Genomic DNA, 20,618 nt, shown 5'->3' on the forward strand with positions numbered 1-20,618 from the left:
TCTCTCTCTCTCTCTGTCTTTCCCGTGTGTGCTGAAGGTCTCCCAAACACGTTGTCTTGCTGTGAGCCTCCGTTTTGTTCATTTCCACAAGTCAACTGCCACAAGTCAATTTCACATATAGGATTACCTGGAGGAATCTGTCTGACCCTCTTTGTGACCTTACTTGAACTTTGACTTTTTGATTTTTCTTTACTTTGTTGCCAATGACAGCAACATCATTTACAATAATCAATTCACATATCTGGCAACCCCTGATTGACACACAGAGAAAAATGCAACATCTATAATCGCCCATGAAGATCATGTGTCAGTAGTTTACAGACCAGCTTATCATAGTTATCACCTGACCACTGTTTATTGTTTTATGATATCCTAAGGGTGACTTGTAGCAGTATAGGTTCACTTTAGTCTCCTGCTCTCTCTCTCTCTCTCTCTCTCTCTCTCTCTCTCTCAGTCTTTACCTCCACGGTATGTTTAAATATACTGAGGAAAATCACTGCAGGCATGCAAGTACAGACAAAGCTCTGCATTCCTTCACTAACAACCTCCACCAGCAGCCTTTCTAAACTTTCTCTCTCTCTCTCTCTCAGTCTTTACCTCCACGGTATGTTTAAATATACTGAGGAAAATCACTGCAGGAATGCAAGTACAGACAAAGCTCTGCATTCCTTCACTAACAACCTCCACCAGCAGCCTTTCTAAACTCCAGCTTCCTCCAGCATTTATGAAGCATTTAGGCTAATATTCTAGAAGCTCCCTCTGAACTACAAGGGATATCATGATTTTTTTTGTGTAATTATATAAGCAATTTAAGTAATAAAACGTGTCAAGTCAATTTATGTTTTCATTGCAGTTTTAGCCAAGCTAACTGGAAATTTGTGGAACTTGGTTTGAGGTTTGAGATCAAATTGTTTATTTCTAGGATTATCTATTATGAATCCCATATTTTCACGAATTCTATTACATTTTCTTGTACATATTTCTTGTATATTTTTTATTTACATATTTAATGTATATTTAATAAGTAAAATCAGATTAAATATTTTTTCTAAATTCAAAACGTCTGCAGTACTCTTTCCAGTATAAATGTTTTTTTAAATTAAATTAAATACAATTTTAAATAAAATAAAATTACATTAAATAAAATAAAATTTAATACAATAAAAATTTATAAAATTAAATTAAATTAAATTAAATTAAATTAAATTAAATCCTAGACCTAACATCCTAACCTAAGATCACTGTTTTAGCACAATTATAAAGAAATAACCAATCAATGAAAGCGCATCTTTTGATTGACACGTCCAAAGAAGCGCTTAATCATGTAAATGGGCGGGGCATAGGGTTTGTCGACCTTATATCGACACGCCCACACAGCTGATTTAAGCGTCAGAGGGAGTTTGCAGAGAGAAGAAAGAGGACGCCGATGAGCAAACAGGAAAGTGCCACAAACGCCAGAGCTTTTCGGATACATTTGTCGCATCCGTGTCACTCTCTGTAAAAACGCAGGAGATTTGGAGAAAGCAGGTCATCTCAACAAACGGTCCCTGAGAGAAAACAGGTGAGCGAACATTTAATATTCCGCTACAGTTCAGTTCTCCCCTCAGCGAACAAGCGCGCACCTGTACCTGTTCTACACAATCAGTCAGTGCACGCGAAACTATAGTTTATATATGCTGCTCTTAGAAATTATACAATTCTTTCATGTTAGGGAAATGGAAATTATAGTCTTTAATGTAACGTGGCTTAATGAAACCTGTTCAAAATTAGAATATGATGCGATGCCATGTTCATAATTTATTATTATTTTATTGTACTGCTACCCAAAATAATGTAGCTAGTAGAACGCACGCGCAACTCCGCTATCTGTAACATCTCTCAGGTGATCCGTCTGCTCTTGTCTGTGCAACACGCCCAATCTGCTTTGAGGCCAGTTTCTTTTAGACACGACCCGAATCGCTCAGCCCCGAGGACACACATTCACATCAGACTCCGAACAAGAGTCTTCAATTGTCACAATGCTAGTTTCAAAGTTGCATGAATGTTTTCATTTCTTTGTGAAGTCCTTTGAACTTCGAACTTTTTCACCTTGCCCTGCATAAAATGGTCACTGTAAGCATTGGTGTCTCCTGTGTTGCTATTGTTGACTTCATCTCAGAGCTGTTGGCATTTGAACTATAAGCAAGGATTGAACATAAGCCAAGATCAGTGGGATGAGAGAACGTGCTGATGGAGGGATAAAGTAAGGCATGGCACTGCAGGTGACCACTGTGACTGCAGGACAGACCAACTCTTTAAAACACGTCCCACATTACCCCCTTCAAATACAAACTGCGCAAAAATCAGTTTAGCATGTAAAGCTAATATTGCACTTAATCTGATCATAATTCAGCCTATTTTAAGACTCATTTTATTGTATTACAAAATGGATTTACATTTACAAATAACATTACATTGCCATAAAATCGGCATTTAAAGGAAATACAACAAATATTAAATATAAAAGGGTATTTTACATTAAATATGATAGAAGAAATATTATATATATATTAGTTATTTATTTAGATTCCAGGGTGAAATATGATGGATATTTGACCAAGTCTTGTGTTTGGCCATGATGATAAAAATCAAGTTTGCTTTTCTCCATTTAAAATGTAAACCATATTATAAGCACAATTAAATGCAAATGTAGGCTGTTCTTTTTAAGATGGCAAGCTTTAACATGTTGCCTTCTAAGGTCATGCATTAATGCTTCAGGCTAGAGGATTAAGGCATGGCACTGCAGGTGACCACTGTGACTGCAGGACAGACCAACTCTTTAAAACACGTCCCACATTACCCCCTTCAAATACAAACTGCGCAAAAATCAGTTTTGCATGTAAAGCTAATATTGCACTTAATCTGATCATAATTCAGCCTATTTTAAGACTCATTTTATTGTATTACAAAATGGATTTACATTTACAAATAACATTACATTGCCATAAAATCGGCATTTAAAGGAAATACAACAAATATTAAATATAAAAGGGTATTTTACATTAAATATGATAGAAGAAATATTTTATATATATTAGTTATTTATTTAGATTCCAGGGTGAAATATGATGGATATTTGACCAAGTCTTGTGTTTGGCCATGATGATAAAAATCAAGTTTGCTTTTCTCCATTTAAAATGTAAACCATATTATAAGCACAATTAAATGCAAATGTAGGCTGTTCTTTTTAAGATGGCAAGCTTTAACATGTTGCCTTCTAAGGTCATGCATTAATGCTTCAGGCTAGAGGAAGTGTGTCAGTGTGGTGAAGCAATTTTTCAATATCATCAAGTTACAGAAACCATTTCACTTTTTTTTTTTTTTTTTTTTTTTTTTTCACGGTTGGCTGTTTGTTCCTTGTTACTAAACCATGATTGTCCAACTCTTTTGTACTGTAATTCACTCCTAGTTTGTTCCTTTTTTTTGTACTTGTATAATCTGATGACAAACCATCGTGGGGCAACCCAGCAGAGGTGTATGTCATGTGCACACGCACATGCTGTCATCTGCATTTAATCACAGCGACTGTATTTGAGCTGTTAATGAACTTGCAGACTGAGATGACACCCTGCTAATCTCCTTATCCCTCTTACACTCACTCCATCTCAACTGTATGCTAAAGCTGTGCTGTTGTCATCTCTTTTCATTTTCAAGATGCCTCTCTGACGCTTCAAGTGCTCAATGGTATCGCTGCACATCATTTAGCATCTTTTTTTCCACTCTGGATGTCTGGCTTTCTATCTGTTAGGTTCGAAATCAGTGTAGATGTCAATGCAAGTAAGTATATTCAAAGTTTGAATAGGCCGAGAACTCTGACTCCAAGAAGCCTCTCTTTTCCTTGCCCTTGAGGGACAGGTAATGTGTAGTACGACTCCCCTTGAGTCACCGGAGTGAAATCCCAACTGTAGGCCACTTATTTAGTGTTGTGTTTTTTTTTTGTTTTTTTTTCTCTTTGGATCATATTCTATATATTCCTTATTTATATATTTTAATTTTATGTGTTCTTTATTCAGTAACAATATTACAAATTCCAGTTGTTGTGAACTGCAAAAAACTATTTTTTTTATTCTAGTACGACTTCATAAAATTCATAGTTTAATTAATAGTAAAAGACTATTCAACTTTTACAGTGGTAACTGGCTGGTTTTTGCAGTAATGTGCATTACTAGTTATATATATATATGTTCCCAACGTCCTCAGAATGACAAAAATATATACCCAAAGTCACATATGATTGTATTGACCACGTACTATATAGACACCCCAAAACGGCAGACATTGACCATTTTTAATGGTAATGAACTGATTTCTAGTAAATTTGTGAAGATATGGATGCATACTTCTAGATCTTTTAACGTAACATTGCTCTGATATTCATATTATGCATATTAGGATTTAGCCATTTAGACTCTGACAGCAGAGACCATATATCTTTTGCTTTCCAGAGGACCTTTGCATAATTTATCAAACTCATCTGATGTTTCTTATTTGCCCTCTGAATATTTCTTAAGTGGGCTCTTGTGATAGTTACCGAACATTTCTGAACCTGCATAGCGCTGTAAGCAGTTTAAGCCATATTGGGTTACATTTTTGCTCTTTTTGACCGAAATAAAGGCGTTATCCTTCATTTCAGAGTTCTGGAGTCTTGCACAGGGTGTGGCGGATAATTAAATTGTCTTTGTTCAAACTTGTTTAGGAATTACTACTTCAGAACAGAAGTTCCTCCACTTGAAAGTAATAGGAGCTTGTGTCTTGTGTATGTTTGCAACCGCACACAGTAGGTGTTTGGTAGATCCTCACTAAGATCCAATCCAACCTAAGGAATGTTATATTACTGCTGTACGTTACTACTATTTGTCTTTCAAATTACATTAATCTTGCTATGAATGAAGAGCCTTAGATGCTAGTATGGAAATACAAAAACAAACGAACAAATGTAGGCATGACACAATAAATGTTATGGTAATATGGAAATGGTGGGTTTCCTTCACTATTAATTGCATTCTTGCCACATAGTTCTGTGCACAAAATTGTGAATGCATTGTGTTCTGAAATTAGTGTGGGAATTTATGGAATTCCTATAATTACACTCTAAAAAAACACTGGGTTAAAAACAACCCAATTTGGGTTATTACCCCAAGGGCTGGGTAAATATAGAACAGAACCCATCTTGGGTTAAATTTACCCAGCATAATGAGTTGATTTAACCCAGCTAATGGGTTTATTCACTTTTACTATATTACTAGCTTTTTTTTTTTTTACTTCATACGTTAAATAGTGTTTACAGATTAACTTAAATCCTCTAAAAGTTTCTAAAATACTCCACACAACCACTGGTTTGCATGATAACTTCCTTTATTTATCATTTACAGCATTGTTTATATAGTTTTTAATAGGCTATACATATTGCCTATATTTAAGCTCGTTTAACAAACATTAGAAGAAAAATTCAACATTAAACCGAAGTAATTCACATGTAATCGACCAGTCTCTATTATTCTGTTTCCACCGTATGGCACTGGTTCTCGTGCCCGAGCTGGAGTCGTGTTCGGCGGGGAACTGCTAACGGACGGCTGCCCTGCGTTTCACTCTAGCCGAAGCATGCGGTGACTCCATAACCTGCCAATAAACAAACAATAAACAGCTCTGAGGACATGTTTAACATCCAAAGTATTATATTCTGTATCTTTATGAATAAAATCGTTTATTTTATGCAAAGCATCAGGCTTTTCCATCATGCAAAAAGACTGCGACACTCGTTAAAGGTGATTCACACCGCGCGCCTGTATGTTGCTCTGCATAAAATTGAACAATATACAGCACGGTAACGATTTTATAGATAAAATGAAATGTACACAAACCTGAGTTTTACTGAAGAATGCATCAATTCGATGGCACTTAGAACTGCTCTCTCGAGAAGAGAAGACGCAAAATCCCTGTGATAACTCAACCGCTGGGTTACGTCTGACCCAGGATCTGAGTAACACAAAAACTACCCAAACACTGGAAAAAAATAACCCCAAAAATGGCTTAAAAGGGTTAACCCAGCATTTGGGTAAAAAAAAAATAACCCAGGATTTTTTTTTTTTTTTTAGAGTGTAGGGGTTGTTGAAGGAATTTGACTCTGTATGGAATAAATGGGGAAAGGGTAGGAGAATGGAAGCAAAAGAGTTGAGGTAGCGCAGTATCAGTCAGAGACCTGAGCAGGTGTGGTTGTCAAGTTTTCTAGGACAATATTGACACGTACTGGAGTCAGATGCTTCAACGAGTCACCATGTAGATGTTTGTGTATGATTGAGGAACCACAAAGACGCTGTTGTCATGCTAGTTTTAATTCTCAGATCCTCTTCCCTGAACGTTAGTCCTCTTATTGGGATATATTGTGGAACTTTAAAATCACAAAACCATTCAATTTCAAAACCATAAATGCTTTTACTTTTCTCTCACATGTAGCCAAAATGTCAGACGCAGAGAAGTTCCTCTATGCCGACCGCAATACTATCAACGACCCTTTGGCCCAGGCAGACTGGGCCTCTAAGAAGCTGGTGTGGGTTCCCTCAGAGAAGCTTGGCTTTGAGGCTGGCTCCATCAAAGAGGAGACTGGAGATGAGTGTCTTGTGGAGCTGGTTGACTCTGGCAAGAAGATCAAGGTGAACAAGGATGACATCCAGAGGATGAACCCACCCAAATTCAGCAAGGTGGAGGACATGGCGGAGCTTACCTGCCTGAATGAAGCCTCTGTTCTACACAACCTAAGGGAGAGGTACTACTCAGGACTCATCTATGTAAGTCTGTCTGAAATGCATATGTTTGTAGTGTTCAAGGTTAAAGAATTCTGCACATATTATTGTGCACTTACTGGCAAGTTAACATTGACATGTTGACTACGCAGAAAACTTGTGGAAAATGCATAATTGTTTCATGTTTCGTTACTCACAGAATCATTTAAGGTTGAGGTATTTGTGATTGCTAATTAAATTGCTAGTTAATGTTTGTAAAGAGTAAGTGTTTAGTCAGTCTGCTTGAAACAAATGTGCTTTTTATGATGTAAATCGTTGTTTCAGACGTACTCTGGGCTCTTCTGTGTGGTAATAAACCCATATAAGCATCTACCGATCTACACGGAAGAAATCGTAGATATGTACAAAGGCAAAAAGAGGTATGAGATGCCCCCTCATATCTACGCCATCACAGACACGGCCTACAGGAGCATGATGCAGGGTGAGAACACTAACTGCATGACTGATACCATTGTTCTTGCCAAAATGGCACTCATGTTCATGTGATCGTGTTAATTCATATTTCTTGATCTTTTTAGATCGTGAGGATCAGTCCATATTGTGCACGTAAGCTTGACTTGGAACTTAATGTGAAATACCAGTGCCGCAATAAAATATCAAAATGACCAGCACGGTGTTCTTTTCGAAACTTATTCTTTATTAATATTTGTCCAGGGGTGAATCTGGTGCTGGAAAAACTGAAAACACGAAAAAAGTCATTCAGTACCTTGCATTTGTAGCGTCATCCTTCAAAACAAAGAAGGATCAAGTGAGTACAAAACCCCCCTTTTTTTAAATTTATTTAAATTTATTTATTTTTTGGCTCGCTCTGAGTCATGGAAAAGTCGTCAACAAGCAAATGTTCATTTGCATGCACAACTGACAGATAAGACGAGTGCTGATTGACATGACAGAGCTGTTCATAAATAAATAACCACATCCATTTTTAACAACAGCTATTCTGTCTCCAGCCCCCATTATGATAAATGTTTTATTGATATCACTCTTATCTCGTCCTGTTTTTCATCCTCCATTTTTCCTGTCAAAAGTCTCCTGTTTTTCTTTATGGGTTTGAAACTTCTCTTTCTGTCATGCTCTCTGGACCAGGAAGTCAAAATTCTGTGTTTTCACATTCCTGTATCAGGTCTAGACCGGTTCCCGCTGGATATCTAATGACTTTGTGAATACCTGCATATTTGTTCATGGTTGATAATACTCTAAACTCTTTAAAAAAAAAAAAAAAAAAACACTACAAGCTACCCATTGTCAAATGTTGTGCCGTACGGTTAAGCATGTTTGAGTCCCCTTCATTTTGTGCCCATATTTTGAAAATGTCTTTTCTTTTTCTCCTCCAGAGCAGTGTCACCCTGTCACATGTGAGTTATGATTCCTTTCTCTGTCCAACCACACTATCCAATTTTTGTTTTTGTTTTTTTGGCCCCACTTTCCAGGTCATGTAGACCATGGTTGTCTACAAGCTTAATTATATACGTTATGTTGCAAAGTCTTCTAACAGCTTCAGCTAATGCAAATTCTAACACTGGTTTGGAACAAAGTTTAATGCACGAATGGTTTTTAGCATTATAAATGTAGTTAAAGAATGTACTCAACTGCAAAAATGGGCATCAGTTTTCAGCCTCAAGCAAAACTTTAATTTGCAAATAGGTGATCTGGGTCTATTGTGTATTGATGGGTTGGGAACTTTGTTTCAGGATGTAGTCTTTTTCACTAATCGCTAACGGTTCATGTAATTTTAACTTTTAATGCACTCTTCATTCCATCTAATCAATTCTTTGTCTGCCAGGGGGAGTTGGAGAAACAGTTGCTCCAGGCTAACCCAATTCTGGAGGCCTTTGGCAATGGCAAGACTGTAAAAAACGATAATTCTTCTCGATTCGTAAGTGTGCACAGAAATCCACTTGACTCCTCTTAAAAGGTCCCACTAAGTATTGACATGAATCAATATGAGCTCTTCATTCACAGGGCAAGTTTATCAGGATAAACTTTGATGTCAATGGCTACATTGTTGGAGCCAACATTGAAACTTGTATCCTTTGACTGAACCATCATTTGAGAAACTAAATTAACAAGCTAACAAATTATGTTTCATTGTTCTCATGGAGAATGTATTCAGCTTATTCTGTTAATCCCCTAACAAGCATTTGTCAGATCTGTTAGAGAAGTCTCGTGCGATCAGACAGGCCAAAGATGAACGGACCTTCCATGTTTTTTATTACCTGCTATCAGGAGCAGGAGACAAATTACGTGGTGAGAACCATTTCATGCCATAAACAAAGTCGTGTGTGTACATACTAGTCAGCATTTGAAGTGGATCAAAAAAGTTCATCCAATTTGTCCTAAGACAAGAATGCATTTTGGTTTTAGGACAACTTTGATGAAAGGGTTTTGATTCGATTCAAATGTTGACTTTTTTTTTTTTTTTTTTTGAAGGAACATAAATGAATCTTCTCAATGTGAGACTGTTTTGTGAATGTACACCAAGTTGGGATATACACCAAGAACTTTAATACTGAATACCCAAGAAACCGTGTAGTATACTCTAGAACTAATCTCTATGAAAAGTTTATAAAGTTTATTTTCCACTCTACAGCTGAGCTGTGCCTAGAAGACTACAAAAAGTACCGCTTCCTGACAAATGGAAATGTAACTATCCCTGGACAACAGGATAAAGAATTGTTTGCTGAAACCATAGATGCCTTCAGGATTATGGGCATCCCCGAGGAGGAGCAGACAGGTATAGAGAATCAAACAAGACACGATTTCATTTGTAGTTCTTCTGCAGTGTTTAATTGCCTAAAGGTGTGACGTCTTTCATGAATCAGGGAAAAGTCTCAAACAAGACACGATTTCATTTGTAGTTCTTCTGCAGTGTGTTTAATTGCCTAAAGGTGTGACGTCTTTCATGAATCAGGGAAAAGTTTGCCAGTTTCTCATGATGGACTCTGTTGAACCATACAATGTAGTTATTGTGTTATATTGACTGAATTTGAAGTTTGGTGTATCTTTGAGGGTTGATGTGTTGGTTATTTCCTTGTCTGAGGAAATGTAATGTGTTTGGTTATGTCCCAGGTCTTTTGAAGGTGGTTTCTGCTGTACTGCAGCTGGGAAACATGAGTTTTAAAAAGGAACGCAACTCTGACCAAGCCTCCATGCCCGATGACACAGGTTTAAATTTCTTCATTAACATGCACTACAAATTAGTCCCAGTTTGGTTTTATTCTTACATGTTGTACTCTGTTTATTCTAGTGTGAAATCAGTCATCTTTTTTGAGTTCTCAATTTTCTCATTTATCAGCGGCCCAGAAGGTGTGCCACCTCTTGGGTATGAACGTGACAGATTTCACACGTGCCATTCTCATGCCACGCATCAAAGTGGGTCGTGATTACGTTCAGAAGGCTCAGACTCAAGAGCAGGCTGAGTTTGCGGTGGAGGCTTTGGCCAAAGCCATGTATGAGAGACTGTTTCGCTGGTTGGTTATGCGCATCAACAAAGCTTTAGACAAGACCAAGCGTCAGGGAGCTTCTTTCATTGGAATCCTTGATATCGCTGGATTTGAGATCTTTGAGGTGTGAAAGGTTGTGGAAAATTTAAATTTTTCAGATGTTTTTTGTGAGTGTCTTCATTTCTAATGGACCATTATGGTTTAAAATTTGCTTTCTCTGTAGCTGAACTCTTTTGAGCAGCTCTGCATCAACTACACCAACGAGAAGCTTCAGCAGCTGTTCAACCACACCATGTTCATCCTGGAGCAGGAGGAGTACCAGCGTGAAGGCATCGAATGGAGCTTCATCGACTTCGGCCTCGACCTGCAGCCCTGTATTGAACTCATTGAGAAGCCTGTAGGTTTATCCTTTCCTCTTCAAACGTTGTAGAATACTTTTCTAGTCTGAAACCCTCATTCGTTCCTTGATTTTCCATTTATTTATTTATTTTTCCCCTTCCTCAGACTGGTCCTCCAGGAATCCTGGCTCTGTTGGATGAGGAGTGCTGGTTTCCCAAAGCCACAGACAAATCCTTTGTGGAGAAAGTCGTTCAGGAATTGGGCAACAACTCAAAATTCCAGAAACCCAAGAAGCTCAAAGATGATGCTGACTTCTGTATCATTCACTATGCTGGCAAAGTAAGAGCCATTATGTGTCTTAAACACTTTGAACAAGATTAGTTTCTCATGTTTGTAAAGTAATTGATACTGTGGAGGTCTGTATCATGAAGTCACACTGGATCGGCAATGTCTGTGGAAATTGCTGAGGTGGGCAAGTGAACGCATCACAACGTTATAATGTTCAGTATGAAAAATACATTTTGACATTTACATGCTCTAGAACATTACAGTTCCCTCACCTCCTCGTATAAAACTAAAAACAAAAATGGCTTAAGAGGAGATACCTTATTGGATGGTGTTTTTAAAAGTGTATCATGTATGTGTCCATCCGGTCTTCTACAGGTTGATTACAAGGCAAATGAATGGCTAATGAAAAACATGGACCCTTTGAATGACAATGTAGCTACTCTACTCAACCAATCATTGGACAAGTTTGTGTCTGAGCTCTGGAAGGATGGTATGTGACTTTATGGAAAGCTGATTAACCAGTGATTTTAATGGTTTGTAATCGGCGTATGGTTTCGGATGTCACTAATGTCTAACAAGTTTTGACGACAATCCACCTGCTACATTGAGCTTTTGTTTGTCAGGCTTTTAGGTCGTCATAGAGAAAAGTGAGTCTGGTTCTGCCAGTATGTAATATGCAGGTGGTCTTCTATTGTTCATCCTGGACACTAAAAGACTCCACAGATAAACATAAGTTGTCTTGACTCTTATATTGGTTTCCTGCATAATGGGTGTTTTTCATTGCTTTCATCAGTGGACAGAATTGTGGGATTGGATAAAGTGGCCGGAATGGCTGAATCCTTGCATGGAGCCGTCAAGACTCGTAAAGGAATGTTCCGTACAGTAGGACAACTGTACAAGGAGCAGCTGACAAATCTGATGACCACTCTCAGAAACACCAACCCTAACTTTGTCCGATGCATCATCCCCAATCATGAGAAGAAGGTATGAAGAGAAAAGTCTTCAAAACATTTGTACAGCCTAATGGCTCATGTTCCTTTTGAGGCCTCTAACAATTTAAGTCATTGCTTTTCTCCTTTAGGCTGGTAAATTGGCACACCATCTGGTTCTAGATCAACTAAGGTGTAATGGAGTTCTAGAAGGAATTCGGATCTGTAGACAAGGGTTCCCCAACCGCATCGTCTTCCAGGAGTTCAGACAAAGGTATTTGGATTTTCATGAATGCTAAGTATTCGGACTGCTTATACCATGTGGCAGGAAATAGAATTGCTTCAGTTTGACTATTTAGTATCAATAGACGTCTTAAACATTTTATTGTACAATTTCGGTTTTAATGCAAGTAGAAAACTTTTTTTTAATTTAAATTTTTTTTTATTTTTTATATGAAGTATGCTCACTTCAGGGACTTGTTTAGTAAGATTTTTACCAGTAAAGATTTTGGATTCATCATGCGTTCATTTAAAAAAAATCTTGTATAATATTAACTGCTGTATTTTTGTTTGCGTTTTTATTTTTTGTATTCCAATTCAGTTTTTGCCATGAAGATAGCCTTAGACGCTGACATGTCAACAAAAAAAAACTACTACTACTGTATAGACTACTGAAATTTATCATAGTCTCTAATTTATTCTCCCCTAATATAATTTCAGATATGAGATCCTCACACCAAATGCCATCCCCAAGGGCTTTATGGATGGAAAGCAGGCCTGTGTCCTCATGGTAAGAGTTAATGCACACTGTTATGTAACTCCTCAGCTTTTACAATTGATACTTTTTATTGAAAACTTAAGTTGTCGATCGCATATAATTGTTTCTCTCTCTCTCTCAGATCAAAGCCCTGGAGCTGGATTCTAACTTGTACCGTATAGGTCAGAGTAAAGTGTTCTTCAGGGCTGGAGTTCTTGCCCACCTGGAAGAGGAGAGAGATCTGAAGATCACTGATGTCATTATCACTTTCCAAGCCTGGTGTAGAGGCTATGTCGCTAGGAGGTAGATATTTTAAAATATTTAATTTAGTAAAAATCCCTTTTCCATGACACTACAGCTAGGACAGACTGAAGTGTTAAAAATGACTTTAGCTGCTTGTTTTTAGGGATGCACCGATATTAAAATTCTGGCCGATATTGATAAGCTGCCAACTTTATAAGTGATTTTTGAAATGTCTTGGACAACAGATGTCTGTAAGGTGTTAATTGAACAGGACTCTTTGACGATGACAAATTGGGGTTTGATTTACGTAGAGCATTTGCCAAGAGGCAGCAGCAGCTGACAGCCATGAGGGTGATCCAGAGAAACTGTGCAGCCTACTTGAAACTCCGGAATTGGGATTGGTGGAGACTCTTTACCAAGGTACACATCCAGATTCATAAACCTGTATCTTTATTAGATCAATAAGAGATCTAAAAACAGTGTGTCCACTTTTCTCTTTTCAGGTGAAGCCTTTGCTGCAGGTGACCAGACAGGAAGAGGAAATGGTCGCTAAAGAAGAAGAGTTGGTTAAGATGAAGGAGAGACAGCAGCAGGCTGAAGACCAGCTGAAAGAGTTTGCGGCCAAACAACAGCAGGTATATATGGTGGTGGTGGTGGTGTTTCCTCTACTTCAAGATGGTTTATTCTTTCTTGGTGTCCATAACCTTGTCAGATTTTTCCCTGTTAAAGTTAAACACCGAGAAGATGGCACTGCAGGAGCAGTTGCAGGCAGAGACGGAGCTGTGTCAAGAGGCTGAAGAGATGAGGGGACGTCTTGCTGCACGCCAGCAGGAGCTGGAGGAGATCCTGCATGACCTGGAGTCCCGCTTGGAAGAAGAGGAGGAGAGAGTCTCACAGTTTCAGACGGAGAGGAAGAAAATGCAACACAACATCACGGTGAGACAGCAAGTTTGATCAAATAGTTTGCATTTGGGAGATCAGTGCTTTAGAGCTTCATATTGAAAATACTCCTTTACTTGTAATTTAAAAACCTAAAATCCTTTCTCAGGATCTGGAGCAACAACTGGATGAGGAGGAAGCAGCCAGACAGAAGCTGCAGTTGGAGAAAGTCACCATGGATGCTAAGCTGAAGAAGATTGAGGAGGAAATTATGGTTCTTGATGACCAAAACACCAAACTTAACAAGGTCTAACAAAAATGTTATGCTTTTTAGATGCATCATCAATGAAGTGGTTTCAATTCACAATTCAGTAATTGGGGGTGGCAAAGGAATTTAACAGAATCAGAATGAGCTTTATTTGCTAAGTGTGTGGGGGGGTTGAGGGGAAAGTTGAGTCTTCACTGTGCTGAATTTTTTTTTTTCTCAGCTTTTCAGAGTAACTTCTCTTATCTCCCTATTCAGTGTGTTTTTGTTCTGTTTGTACAGGCCCTTTGACCTGGCGAAACTGAGTTTTGAACTGAACCAATGTTTGTCATTGTTAAATGAGTCCTGGTTGGAACACGCATGTCCTCACAGTAACTGATGTAGAAGGTCACTGTGTTGGTGAGCTCATCCATATCAGTGGCTGCAGCCTCAAAAACACTCCAATCAGTGCAGTCGAAGCAGGCTTGTAAGTCCTGCTCTGCTTCATTAGAGTCCATCTCTTTACAGTTCTCACTACAGGCTCAGCAGATTTAAGTTTCTGTCTGAAGGCTGGTTGAAGTTGAACCGATCAGAGTCCCAGAGCTGCTCCGGGGACAGAGTGGTATGCATCCTTTAAAACTGTTGCAGTGGTCCAGTATATTGCTGTCTCTTGTGGGGCATGTGATGTGCTTTCTGTATTTAGGCAGTTCACGGGTGAGATTAGCTTTATCAAAATCACAGAGAATTACAATAAAAGAGTCTGGGTAACGCCGCTCTGCTAGAAGAGCTGGCTGATCAGATCACACACAATGTATGCACTCACCAGAATAAACGAGGAAAACTCCCGCAGCAAATAAAAAGGCTTGCAGTTAATAAAGAAAGCTTCCAAATTTGGGCAGCACATCTTTAAAACGGTCACATCTGTACACCAGCCTTCACGGAGTAATCTGGGAAAACGAGAGGCGGTGGATCGTGTTTTTATGTGTTTTATTTGCTAGGGAGCAGAGATTCACCAGATGAATGCTCGGCAGTGGAGTCCTAAAGTCCAGGAATTTCACGAGCGCACCAGCGTGCTTCCCTCATTTGTGTCGCTTGGAGCGCTTGTACAGGATCGCAGCTCCTCTGACTAATGTCCCAAAAAAAAAAAGTTACTAAAAACAGGACAAACAAAAATAGTACAAGTACCAAGCAAGGATCTACAAACTGAGGCAGCCATGTGTGGTGCCATCTTGTTAAAATGTCAAAAAACCTGCCTCTGATTCCACCATATGATTCTGGCCCCGGACAGTTTGACTAATGCTACACAAAACAAATGTTGTAGTAGTATTTAACCACCACTACAATAACTTTCCCCAAAAAATGCATTAAGCGAGTGACTTTTCTGAATAAGAACCAATTCTCGATTTCTAACCAGAATATAAAGTCTGCCATCTCTTCAACCCACCTACAGGGACTGCACAAGGTGCCCGTTTATCTGCTGCACAAACCATTTAGTGCTTGTCCTGATAGTTGTGTGTGTGTGGGTATCTGTGCTTGCAGGAGAAAAAGCAGCTAGAGGAGAGAATTTCTGAGTACACCACTAACCTAGCTGAAGAGGAAGAGAAATCCAAGAGTTTGCAGAAACTCAAGAACAAACATGAAGCTATGATTACAGACCTGGAGGGTAAGTGTTTTCAGGACCTTTACATTTTTTTTTAATGTGCTTTTTTTTTTTTTTTTTTTTTTTTCTCCAGTCAGCCCAAGCATGCTGATTGGGGAAAAAAAAACTCTATTTGCAACGTGAGTTATGTTGCAGTGTTCTCTTTTCTCCATCTCTGTACAGCTTTGCTTTTTTTTCCAGTTTTTATATTCTCTTTGACGTTAAATGACCACTCACTCTCCTTTATGCGCTCAGATCGTTTAAGGAAGGAAGAGAAGCAGAGGCAAGAGTTGGAGAAGAGCAGGCGGAAGTTGGAGGGTGACTCGACAGAGTTGCATGATCAGATCGCAGAGCTGCAGGCTCAGATAGCAGAGCTCCGTGCCCAACTGGCCAAGAAAGAGGAAGAACTCCAGGCTGCACTAGCAAGGTGAGTAAAACTTGCAACAAAAAATCAGGGGTTACTGGAGAATTGGTATTGAACTTTAATTTCATCTGTCAATCACTTCGACTTTTGTCATTTTAACATTTTTAATTTCTAACTAAATTTGTGCTTGGTTTTTATTGTATTTGTGATATTTGCATTTTATAATTTAATTTTTGCCATAAAAATAGCCCCATATGCTTACATGGCATTAAATAAAATTATACTACTAGCTACATTTTTGTAATTTTTATTTTCTTTTTTTTCCACTGTAGGATTGAGGCGGAAGCTGCACTTAAGAACGCTGCCCAGAAGAACATTCGTGAGTTGGAGGCCCAGATCTCAGAGCTGCAGGAAGATCTGGAGCTGGAGAAAGTTGCTCGTGCTAAAGCGGAGAAACACCGCAGGGACCTGGGAGAGGAGCTGGAGGCTCTGAAGACCGAACTTGAGGACACACTGGACTCTACTGCTGCTCAGCAGGAACTCAGGTCAGCCATGACGAAAACTGACTGGGCTAGTGAAGACCTGACTTGAGATTTTGCTTTATCAAATAATCTGAACTTTTGTGTTTAATTTATGACTGGTAATTACAGTTGAATTATCTGATTGTAATTCCACAATGGTAGCATGACATTCTTATGGGAAAAGGAAGGTACTGCACTATCCTATATCAGCTTCAAAATTATTATTTCTATCTGAAGGACAAAGAGAGAGACTGAAGTGGCTCAGCTGAAGAAGACTCTGGAAGATGAGGCTCGTTCACATGAACAGATGCTAGCTGAAGTGCGACAGAAACACAACCAAGCCTTTGAGGAGATCAATGAACAGCTTGAGCAGGCCAAAAGGGTGAGACCATGTGCCTCCTAAACCACAAAGACTGTTAATGATGCTGCTTTGAAAATTAAGAAATGGAAATCCTGCCAAAAGTTTTTTATTTTTTTTATAAGTGCCGATCCTATGAGTGTTTCTGGATTTAAAAAGGTGGCGCTATGATTGAAATATATGATAATGTATGTATTTAGCACTCCTAACACTTTTTAGGAAAATATTTGTATTTAACCAGTTCATTTTAAGGTAGTGTTTCTGAGAAGTGTACATTTTCTTTCCATCCACAAAAGCAAACTGTGCAGAAAAATGCTGACTAACTTTCACTGTTGGATCTCTCAGAGTAAAGCATCTGTGGACAAAGCTAAACAGGCTCTGGAGAGTGAACGCAGTGAACTTCAGATCGAACTTCAGTCATTGTCACAAGGTAAAAACGAATCCGAGCACCGCAGGAAGAAAGCAGAATCGCAGCTCCAGGAGCTCCAGGTCAAACATGGAGAGAGTGAGAGACAGAAACAGGAACTGGCCGATAAAGTGTCAAAGATGCAGGTATTGAAACTAAAAGGATCTTGTAGAGATACTTGGATAATTGCACATTTTAGTGGAAATTCGTGCCTAATTGAAAAATCCTATTATTTTGTCAATGTTTAGGTGGAGCTTGAAGCTATTCAAGGTACCCTGAGCAAAGTGGAGAGCAAATCCGTCAAAGCTGCAAAAGATTGTTCTACTGTTGAATCTCAACTTAAAGACACACAGGTACAGCTTGGTCATGCACTATTGTGCACTTATCATTAGAGGTTTCTGAGTGACCTGAGTGTCCCGCTTGCCCTAACATCAATGGTGGACTTTCAAATATCTGATTGTGTTTTACCAGTGTTGCTGATAATAATAAAACTTTATTCTGTTTTGAAGAAAATTATTTTATATATTTTCTCTGTGGTTAGGCATTACTGGAGGAGGAGACCAGGCAGAAGCTTGCACTCTCCACTCGTGTTCGGCAACTGGAGGATGAACAGAACAACATGAAAGAGATGCTGGAGGAGGAAGAGGAGGGCAAGAAAAATTTTGAAAAGCAGCTGCACACTGCTCAAGCTCAGGTGTGTGCCATTGAGTCTGTGGACACATTCTCCTGGATGATGATGCTAGTCTAGGAGCCGTTTGTGTTTGAGAACTGTTTTTATTGTTTTTGCTTCTCAGTTGGCAGATATGAAGAAAAAGGTTGAGCAAGAGGCCCAGAACCTGGAAAGCATGGAGGACGGGAAAAAGAAATTGCAGAGGGAGGTGGAAAGCTTCATGCAGCAGTTGGAAGAAAAGAATGCTGGGTACGATAAACTGGAGAAGACCAAGACACGTCTACAGAGAGAGCTAGATGATGTCCTGGTAGACCAGGCTCATCTGCGTCAGACCGTTCAGGAGCTGGAACGCAAACAGAAGAAGTTTGACCAGGTAGAGAACTGAGTTTGTCTGTAAATGGAGCAGAAATGTATTTTCTATTAATGGAAAAGATATGGATATTTTGAATGCTACTTCTCTGGTGTTTTTTATTTATTTATTTTATTACAGTTTAATCACTTTCGCAGTCTTGCAGTCTTTTTAAGTGATAAAATACCTTGATTTGTGCAGATGCTGGCGGAGGAGAAGAACATCTCTCAGAAGTACGCTGAGGAGAGGGATCGTGCGGAGGCAGAGGCCCGTGAGAAAGAGACCAGAGCCCTGACTCTGACTCGAGAGTTGGAGGCCATTACTGACTTGAAGGACGAACTGGAGCGGGTCAATAAGCAGCTCAAAACCGAGATGGAGGATCTGATGTCATCCAAGGATGATGCTGGAAAGAGTGTATGTGAAACTGAAGCATTACATGTCTAACATGTATTTTAAGACAACAGCTCTGTTCCAAAACCTAATAAGCTGCCAAACTAGACCGCAATTGTCTTTACAACATGCTAACTGTTTTGGAACCAAGCTAATATTGTCTTTACCAAAACATTTGTTAATTTGAATTCTAAAAATGGCAGTCATGGTTTCTTCTTACCCCTTATCTTGGTTGTGTGCAATCTTTTGCCCTTTTCTTTTAAGGTGCATGAGCTTGAGAGGGCGAAGCGAGGAATGGAACAGCAGTTATTGGAAATGAAGACTCAGCTGGAAGAGCTGGAGGATGAACTGCAGCTCACAGAAGATGCCAAACTGCGCCTGGAGGTCAACATGCAGGCCATGAAGACTCAGTTTGAGAGAGACCTTCAGAGCAGAGATGAACAGGGTGAGGAGAAACGGAAACAGCTAGTCAAACAGGTATGTGCTCACCTGCCTGACCTCTTCAGAACGGTGTTAATCCATGAGATGCTGATGCATGTTGGGGAAACTGCGAGAATACACATCTACTGATATTATGCTTGAATATGTCAGGTGCGTGAGATGGAGATGGAGCTTGAGGATGAGCGGAAACAGCGGGCTCAGGCCGTATCTGTGCGCAAGAAGCTTGAGCTGGATCTGTCGGAGTTGGCTGCTCAGATCGACAGTGCCAACAAGGCTCGAGATGAGGCCCTCAGACAGCTCAAGAAACTACAGGTATTCACATACACGTTCTGCATGAGCATCCCTTTTGTATTAAAGTGGTGGGGACATTTCTGGTTTCAGGAACCAGAAATCGGATCTGTACTTTTGCATGTGGAATAAAATAATGCAGTAACCATGGTATCCGTGTCATTTTCCTCTCTTGCATTGCAGGCCCAGATGAAAGATCAGATGAGAGAGTTTGAGGATCTGCGTTTGTCCAGAGATGAGGCTCTTAACCAGGCCAAAGAAAACGAGCGCAAGATCAAGAGCATGGAGGCTGAGATCATGCAGCTGCATGAGGTTTGTCTTGTTGGATCAGAATTGTGCTGCAGCTAGGGTCAATTTAATTGTTTAGAAGAATAGGATTCTTTATAGAAGAGTACGCATGTGGAAAACGTTTCCTTTTTTTTTTGTCTCTGTAGGATCTGGCTGCTGCTGACAGAGCAAAGAGACAAATCCAACAAGAACGAGATGAACTGCAGGATGAGATCAATAGCCAGAATGCCAAGAAGTGAGTTGCCTGCAGTCATTGTGATGTCAAACAATTATTCAAGCCATAACTTTGTGTCCAAGATGAACAACAAAAAAAAAAAGATTTAGGATGAAGAAAAGTCTTTCATTTTGCCACTTATCAAACTTTATCTTTCCAGTGAAACAAAGTTCATTTGGCGTAATTTGTCTTGCCCTGTTGATAACTGCCTTACAATGCATTTGAATAAATATTGGCTATTTATATTTTACATGGAAGACAAAGTATTCATCCATTTTCAAAGTAAATTTAAATTTTTATAATGGGAAGAAATTTCCTTATTCAATAATAATAATAAATGAGATTTAGGATGAAGAAAAGTCTTTCATTTGGCCACTTATCAAACTTTATCTTTCCAGTGAAACTGAAAGTTCATTTGGCGTAATTTGTCTTGCCCTGTTGATAACTGCCTTACAATGCATTTGAATAAATATTGGCTATTTATATTTTACATGGAAGACAAAGTATTCATCCATTTTCAAAGTAAATTAAAATTTTTATAATGGGAAGAAATTTCCTTATTCAATAATAATAATAAATGAGCCAGGATTTGCAGGAATATTACCCATCAGCCAAAGAGATTAATCTTAGTTATTTTGTTTCAAGAGCACTTCAGCACCAATTAAGCCTTTTTCCTAATAGATTCACTGGCACCTTTCCACCTCTTCTACTCTTTTAAAATTAAGACTG

At 39.0% G+C, this 20,618-nt stretch overlaps 1 protein-coding gene across 1 annotated transcript; it reads left to right on the top strand.

The window, feature by feature from the left end:
• The first annotated feature begins 1,382 nt into the window (after nt 1-1,382).
• Nucleotides 1,383-19,917, top strand: LOC107551920 (myosin-9-like). The gene is made up of 36 exons (XM_016233700.1): nt 1,383-1,561; nt 6,493-6,824; nt 7,104-7,260; nt 7,358-7,385; nt 7,494-7,587; nt 8,174-8,194; nt 8,623-8,715; nt 8,802-8,865; nt 8,988-9,086; nt 9,430-9,573; nt 9,909-10,004; nt 10,135-10,406; nt 10,506-10,679; nt 10,787-10,960; nt 11,285-11,399; nt 11,703-11,893; nt 11,991-12,112; nt 12,559-12,628; nt 12,738-12,898; nt 13,150-13,258; nt 13,342-13,473; nt 13,568-13,774; nt 13,887-14,024; nt 15,501-15,624; nt 15,856-16,027; nt 16,297-16,509; nt 16,723-16,867; nt 17,189-17,395; nt 17,498-17,602; nt 17,791-17,943; nt 18,044-18,292; nt 18,470-18,682; nt 18,923-19,135; nt 19,250-19,411; nt 19,571-19,699; nt 19,822-19,917. Exons 2-36 carry the CDS (start codon nt 6,498-6,500, stop codon nt 19,912-19,914), a joined length of 5,166 nt encoding a protein of 1,721 aa, XP_016089186.1. The 5' UTR covers nt 1,383-1,561; nt 6,493-6,497; the 3' UTR covers nt 19,915-19,917.
• Nucleotides 19,918-20,618: the final 701 nt, after the last annotated feature.

The sequence above is a fragment of the Sinocyclocheilus grahami genome, unplaced genomic scaffold, assembly GCF_001515645.1.
Source record: "Sinocyclocheilus grahami isolate Dianchi unplaced genomic scaffold, SAMN03320097.WGS_v1.1 scaffold437.1, whole genome shotgun sequence".
Classification (NCBI taxonomy): Eukaryota; Metazoa; Chordata; class Actinopteri; order Cypriniformes; family Cyprinidae; genus Sinocyclocheilus; species Sinocyclocheilus grahami.

Excerpts from the sequence above, each read along its gene's own strand:
- LOC107551920 (XM_016233700.1), top strand. The coding sequence starts at position 6,498 with ATGTCAGACGCAGAGAAGTTCCTCTATGCCGACCGCAATACTATCAAC. Across the intron at positions 16,028-16,296 it reads CTCCAGGCTGCACTAGCAAG|GATTGAGGCGGAAGCTGCAC; the intron begins GTGAGTAAAACT and ends TTTCCACTGTAG. Across the intron at positions 19,412-19,570 it reads GACAGCTCAAGAAACTACAG|GCCCAGATGAAAGATCAGAT; the intron begins GTATTCACATAC and ends CTTGCATTGCAG.